This window comes from Temnothorax americanus, unplaced genomic scaffold (genome assembly GCF_048541705.1).
Source record: "Temnothorax americanus isolate GAGA-0224 unplaced genomic scaffold, ASM4854170v1 Scaffold21, whole genome shotgun sequence".
NCBI classification, from domain to species: Eukaryota; Metazoa; Arthropoda; class Insecta; order Hymenoptera; family Formicidae; genus Temnothorax; species Temnothorax americanus.
Genome location: NW_027509349.1, coordinates 1,239,655 through 1,246,998, shown reverse-complemented (window position 1 = coordinate 1,246,998; position 7,344 = coordinate 1,239,655). Strand labels below are relative to the sequence as shown.

Here is a 7,344-nt window from a genome sequence, read left to right as displayed (position 1 = left end):
TTTAAAAGAAGAATCACTCCAAGAGCTAATCTTCTTTTACGATACTATTTCCAAAATACGTCTTAAATCAGTTATTCAAACAGTTCAGCTTATCTCCAAGAGAACACTTGAAACGGGGGAACTAATTAAGGTCAATTAAGGATGCGCCACTCGTTGCGCTAATAGTTTATTTGGCTTTCGTCGAAACAGTACATTCTTCTAAAATGAGTTAACAACTAGAAAATGACGATGGCGCTTCCTCGCTGGTGTTGTATGTACATGTGTAGCAACGCCTCGAGCTGTTCACGATTTCTGAAATGAGCGCGTCGGCCGATACGCGACCGTGACTACGCATTGGTGGGGAATAAGGCTCTGTCCGTCAGAGTTTTTAACTTGACAAGCGCACGTCTTCTTCGCGTCATGTGAGCGATTAGTATTGTCGAGCAAAAGTGAGGGAAAAGGCAACGATGAACTAAGCTTGTCTAACAACACGACACATCTAAAATATACCTAGGAAGGTATATCCAAGGTTTTTTAGAAGTACATCTTAAGTACTTTTATATATTTTAGACGTTTGCGTTGTTTGAACTACTGGCTAGACACCGTATCGTATCAATCACTTATTATCCGAGAGGACAATAAGACACGATGACGATTGCGCTACCGTGATCGGCTTCGCCCACATTCGGCATGTTCTTCTTTCCCATTTTCGCAATTGCGTTTACGCGCTATATGACAATCGGTGACCCCGATCGAATGGATATCCAATCGGCGATTTAGCTTATCGTCCGCCACTCGATATTTCCTTCATGCGATTCAACGCGGAACCGGCTTTGAACCAACCGATCTGCTGCTCGTTCATTGTATGATTCAGACTGATGGTGTCCACTTTGCCATCCTTGTGTTTGATTTGCGCTTTGACCGGCTGAAAGAGTCATATCAAACGTAAGAAAAGATAAGTTGAGTAATCGAAATTTTTATACGCCGAATATTAAAAGTAAGAAGATTAAAATGTACAATAATACACAGTATCGTATTTCCTTAAGTTTTTGGATTTGTTTGTTTAACATATTTTCGCTCTACAAGCAAAATATACTTTACAAACCTTGCCAGGTGCCAGATCCTTCAATCCGAGAAGGCTGATCTTGTCGTTAGGCTGAATTTTATCGTAATCAGCAGAATCGGCGAATGTCAAGGGCAAGAGACCTTGCTTCTTCAAATTCGTTTCGTGTATACGAGCGAAACTCTTAACGATGATAGCGCGGCCGCCAAGATGACGCGGTTCCAAGGCAGCGTGCTCCCTGGAAGAACCTTCGCCGTAATTTTCATCACCCACCGCAACCCATTTTACGCCCTTCTTCTTGTAATCACGTGCAACGTCAGGGACGGCACCCCATTCATTCGTCAGTTGATTTCTGATCTTGTTCATCTCGCTATTTTCAGAATTGACGGCGCTAAAAAAATATTATGATCAAATGCGGTTGATTATCATTGAGACATTATCACATTATTACTATGAATATGAATTTTGAGAAAAATTCATTTACATATATTAAAAAATTTAATATTTCAATATACATTTTTTAAATTTAATTTTTTCTCGAATCTTTTTTTCAGTAATGTTTCTTAATAATGTTTGGCTGTTTTAGTCATTATTTCAGGTAGCGATGCTTACCCAATGAACATATTGTTGGAAATATTGTCGAGATGTCCACGATACTTGAGCCACGGGCCAGCCGCGGAGATGTGGTCCGTGGTACACTTGCCTTTGACTTTAATCAAGATCGTTAGGTCCTCCAAATCCTTGCCGTCCCACTTGTCGAAGGGCTCCAGTAACTGTAATCTTTGACTCTTGGGATCCACGTCGACCCTAACTTTGCTACCGTCTGATGGTGGTGAGTCGTAAGTGTCCATACCGGGATCGAAACCGCGATTCGGTAACTCGTCACCTATATACACATATAAATACACTTAACACTTAGTAACATATACGTTTGTATACGTATCATAAATCTTGTACTTTTTGCTGCACAGTCATGTGAAAAATATTATCGACTAACCGTACGGATTGTCCAGGAGGAACTCCTTTCCATCTTTGCCCTTTAATTTGTCTTTCAGCGGATTGAAGTCAAGTTTACCAGCGATGGAAAGAGCAGTAACGAGCTCGGGACTTGTGACGAACGCGTGTGTCGCTGGATTGGCATCGTTCCGACCCGTGAAGTTACGATTGTACGACGTGACGATCGTGTTCTTGTCTCCCTTCTTGATGTCTTGGCGATCCCATTGACCGATGCAAGGACCGCAGGCGTTGGCTAACACTGTACCGCCGAATTCACGAAGTGTTTGTGCCTAGAATAAATTAAAGTGTTATCGTATAAACAAGTTATATAATGTAAACAATTCGACATTTTTATTGAATAAATTTATTTCGTTAATGGATAGTCTTTCGCGCTTTTCTTTTTATTATGGTTTCAACTATTTATAAAATAAATATCTTTTGTTGATGGATAATTGCAAATAATTTTTTGTACAAAAAAATTTGAGAAGTTTTAAGGTAATATTGTATGTAATTGTAAGAAAAATATCGGTGTAAACGATACATTCTACATTTAGAAGGAACACTTATATTAAAAATACGAATGTAATATATTTCTTGTAAAAATATTCATTAAAAGAAATATAATTAGAACTTACGATTCCATCGCGTTCGATTGTCGCGCGAATTTGTTCAGATCCAGGCGTGACGTTAAACGCGGATTTCGCCTTCAAGCCGTGTTTCAGAGCTTGCTTGGCGATATTTGCGCATCGACCCATGTCCTCGTAGGAGCTATTGGTACAAGAACCGATCAGGCCGACCTTGATCTCGTTTGGCCAGTCGTTCTTCTTAGCGGCTTCGCCTGTAACAATCGCAAAAATAGATATCTTTGTACAGAGATAGAAATAAAATAAGTAAAACTTCACCCGTGTAGTTTGATTACCCAATTTAGAGATCGGGTGTGCCAAGTCCGGCGTGAAAGGTCCGTTCACGTGCGGCTCCAGAGTCGACAGGTCCAACTCGATGATCTGATCATACTTGGCATTAGAGTCGGCCGTCAGCAGCTCCTTATATTGATCGGCGGCTCCAGCGACCTCCGAGCGCCCGGTCGCCTTCAGATAATCCTGCATTCTGTAGTTGTACGGGAAGATCGAGGTGGTCGCGCCAATTTCAGCACCCATGTTGCAAATGGTGGCCATTCCGGTGCAGCTGATGCTGTCGACGCCCGGTCCGAAGTACTCGACGATGGCGCCGGTACCGCCCTTGACAGTGAGAATACCGGCCACCTTCAGGATGATGTCCTTGGGACTGGTCCAACCCTTTAGTTCGCCTGTGAGCTTCACGCCAATGACCTTAGGGCACTTGAGCTCCCACGGGATGTTCGCCATGACGTCAACGGCGTCGGCACCGCCGACACCGATGCACAGACAACCTAGACCGCCTCCGTTCGGGGTGTGCGAGTCGGTACCGATCATCAGTAGACCGGGGAAGGCGTAATTCTCAAGAATGATCTGATGGATGATGCCGGAACCGGGGTTCCAGAAGCCAACGCCGTATTTAGCGCCCGCGGTCTTCAGGAAGTTGTAGACTTCCTTGTTGATGTCCTTGGCGCGTTTCAGATCCTCCGTACCGCCGGTCTGCGCCTCGATCAAGTGATCGCAGTGGATGGTGGAAGGTACCGCGACTTTCGGTAGACCTGAAAGAAAGAATTCTCTCTATTTGACATCGCGATATAATCAAGAAGACTCGACTTGATGATTAAGACTATTTTACCAGAACTGATGAACTGCAACATTGCCATTTGAGCAGTCGCGTCCTGCATGGCGACACGATCCGGCCGCAATCGCAGGTAGCTGGTGCCGCGAACGATATCTTGCTTGTCAGGCTCATCGAGATGGGAATATAGAACTTTCTCGGACAGAGTTAGCGGCCGATTCAATCTGAAAAGTCATTTTAGAAGATGGATTATTTCTAGATAGCTCGCATCGAATTGGAGCATCAGAAATTCTCTTGAATAAATAAATCAAGGCTATATAATATTCACATTTGAAAGAGACTTTGACCAGTTTATAATTACTTGACGTAGCGCGAAGGAAAAACACAGGAGGCCTTTTGAAATATAAATAACAATTCTCTCATTCATGAATATATTTAACTACTTTTAGGACCGTCTCAAATTACTTTGTCACTAAATAATGCAAACGAGAGCTTTGTTCTTACCTCTTCTTAACTACTTTAAGATTTTCGTCCAGCTTGTCGTAGGGCAGGTAGCTGTTCGAATCGAATTTGGACATCGCCACCTTCGCCGCGGCGAAGCTCAACGGACTCGCGCTGAAGCATCGTTGCTGTACATCCGCCGTTAAAGCGGACAGTCTCTGCAAGATAATTAAATCACTCGGTTGATCTTCTAATTGTCCAAAAGACGTGTGTGCGTAGACCAGAAACAATGACATTGGCCGGTGTCAGCCAATTTGCAATATATGCTGCGCAATACGCGTTTATTTCTGTGTGCGATCTCAATTACGTAATTAGGTCTGAGATACGTGACACGCTCATCACACTTGCAGTATTTATCCGTGGATATACACGTTGTCGCAAATGCGTTCAGATAAAATCTATTTACGCCGATAACGCTCAGACAATGCGTCGGGGCGATAAGAATTACAAACAAACAAGTACAATCATTGTGCGAATGCAGAACGGAATGTGCGTTCTCTTAACAATTCTCTATATTATCTATATTATTCCCCCCCCCTCCCCCATACAATGTCCAACGTTTAAATTCAAGCTTAAATTCCGCGCACTCGTCGAACACCTGCGCCATGACGAGCAGATTTTAACCTAACGCCCCCGAAAAATGACCGCGATATATATATACATGCAGTCTGGCATTACGTAACGCTGTTATGCGTTATACTTTCTGCGTATATTGTCCATTTCTTTCCCGAGATTCATGTGGATCAACGTACGTTCCATATACTTGCGTACATTCATTCTTTTAACACTGACACGTCCACGTTGTGCGTGGACCCTTCCCCTTCCCCTTTCACGCTCGATCCCTCACTTCGCTCCAGAAAATCGGAGCAGTGGGACGCGTAGGTAAACGCTCAAGCAGTGAAAATGTTACCCACTCGCGGCACAGTTTTGAGGAAAATTATTGCGATTATAATGTAAGGGAGCTCCGTCGAGTAATAGAGGTCAATCGGTTGACCTTCACCCGTGGGAGAGGGAGGAAAGAGACACGGAGCGCCCTTATGTCACATGCGACGGAGATTTTTCGGCTCCGTTTCTCTTTTCCGTTTTTACCTGTGCGCGAAGAACTCGCGTGCAACACGACATGGCGAATCGAATTGGCGATCAGCTGATTAATTTGGAAGTCGCAGACGCGTGTGGGAAGGCTGGATGGTCTTCGCCTCGTGGCAGCTCTTCTCGAACCGGCCACTACAGAGAAACTAAGGCCACTACCACACAGTGCTCTTCGTTCTTCGTGTCGTCGGTTCTAAATTTTTGCGCTTGCGCACGAATTATCGTGCGCTTTTGTTTTGAATCGTATTTATAAAGTCGATCGTTTATCCGAAACGCAATTTCAGCAAAAGATATCACATCGTAAAAAAATAAAAAAGTGACATACACAAGATTTCTGAGTATTATTGCACGAGTTACGCGAGATTGTCGTAATTTTCCATTCGGCGAAGTGAGAACTAGAGACCTTCGCTTCGGTATTGTAGGAACCCTTGAATCAAATTACGTTTAGGGCCCCTAGAGTCCCAAAATCCGTCATATGGTGTTAAAAAGGCGAAAAAATTCAGAGAGAGCTAGGACAAAGATATCATCTGATTTGTATCTTTTTTACAATTAAAAGCGTCTGCCATTGTTTTAGACAAAGCCAAAGACAAAAATTTTTCTTTATTATTAAATAAAACTTACTTTCTGTTTGTCATATACTACATACGTTTACGCGAGCGTTACTTCTGTAGTAACTTACGATATATTACTCGTTTTCGCGGAGTAAATTATCGTAGGTTACTACAAAATCCCGTTTACGCGAAGGAATTATCGTAAGTTACTACAGAAGTAACGCTCGCGTAAACGTTAGTAATAGTTTGTTGTATATAAAAAATATAGTAGAAAATATTTAAAATAAAAGAATAACTTGTTCTCTATTTGACAAATTTTATTATTCAAACTATATATATTTATCAAATACTCTTTATTTTTATATTGTATATTTTTCAAACAATTTTCTATTTTATTTGATCAATATTCAAAAATATTGTTTAGTTAATTAGAACAGAACCTTTCATAATACTAATACCTTTATTAATTGTTTTTATATTATTTACATTCCCAAGTTTAAAATTAATAAAATCGGTAACTGTATTAGAACGTTCCCTACTCAAGACAGAACGATTGTGTGTGTTGCTGCTAAAGCTATTACTGTGGTTACCAGCAATCGGTACCCAGACAGCATGCCCGATGTCTTTTAAATAAAAGATATCTAGATGCTCTGGATAATAAAGACTTGATGTGTAAACTACTATGTAGTAGATTGATATTATTAAATTATATTTTATTAGCAGGATTAAAATCATTGGATTTTATGTAAAAATTAGAAGTAAACTATTTTTGTAAATTAAATATTGATTAAATTATAAAAGGAGATTATTTAAAATTATATACTATATGTATAAGGATAATTTTGTTAAAAAAATTTTATTATAAAAATCAGTTTTTATTTTTAAAAATATTAGTAATTGCCATTTCACGAAAGTAATAATATTTCACTCTCTTGTAGCAAAATTGTTACAATCAATATAAAACTATATACTTTTGCAATTTTTATGTTTATATTTTATTAAATGTAGCCATTACATTGTCAATTCCTATTGAATAATTTTCTTTTCAAAATAATTGAAAACGAATGTGAAACAGATAAATATTATATATTTGAATAATAAATTAAATTTTATTATATCAATATGTTATAATTGGTTATCTGAACAGGAACCTTCGCAGGGTTAAAAGAACATTATACGAGGTGAAAAGAGAATTATGGGCGCGATGGGTCCTTGACACGATTAATCAGTTGTAGGTGGGCCGGTGCAAGTTTCGACACCAAGTGCTCTCCTCGCCGAACTCGAGCGTGTTTATACTAACGATGCGTTTGTCGATTAGCGGCACATCGGAACAAATGTCCCAAACGGGGATTTACTTTCATCGTCCATTAAAGGTGTCGTCGGGTCTTACGTGGGATGCCCTCGCAAGGTAAATCACTCGGGAAGGTCGGCGACATATTGTTCCCTGAACATAACGTTCCCTGTACATAATGT

The 7,344-nt window shown here is 40.5% G+C and overlaps 2 protein-coding genes across 2 annotated transcripts in view; both read right to left on the bottom strand.

Annotated features, from left to right (window-relative positions):
* LOC143897825 (uncharacterized) overlaps positions 1-7,344 on the bottom strand; it is a 187,040-nt gene that overhangs the window by 131,106 nt on the left and 48,590 nt on the right. The gene's annotated exons all lie outside the window — the stretch shown is intronic.
* On the bottom strand, positions 136-5,481 carry LOC143897911 (aconitate hydratase, mitochondrial). The gene is made up of 9 exons (XM_077406880.1): positions 5,321-5,481; positions 4,235-4,389; positions 3,788-3,954; positions 2,958-3,710; positions 2,674-2,876; positions 2,040-2,328; positions 1,655-1,928; positions 1,085-1,433; positions 136-904 (listed from the first exon to the last, which is right to left on the bottom strand). The coding sequence occupies exons 1-9, from the start codon at positions 5,351-5,353 to the stop codon at positions 761-763; spliced, it is 2,367 nt and encodes a 788-aa protein (XP_077263006.1). The 5' UTR covers positions 5,354-5,481; the 3' UTR covers positions 136-760.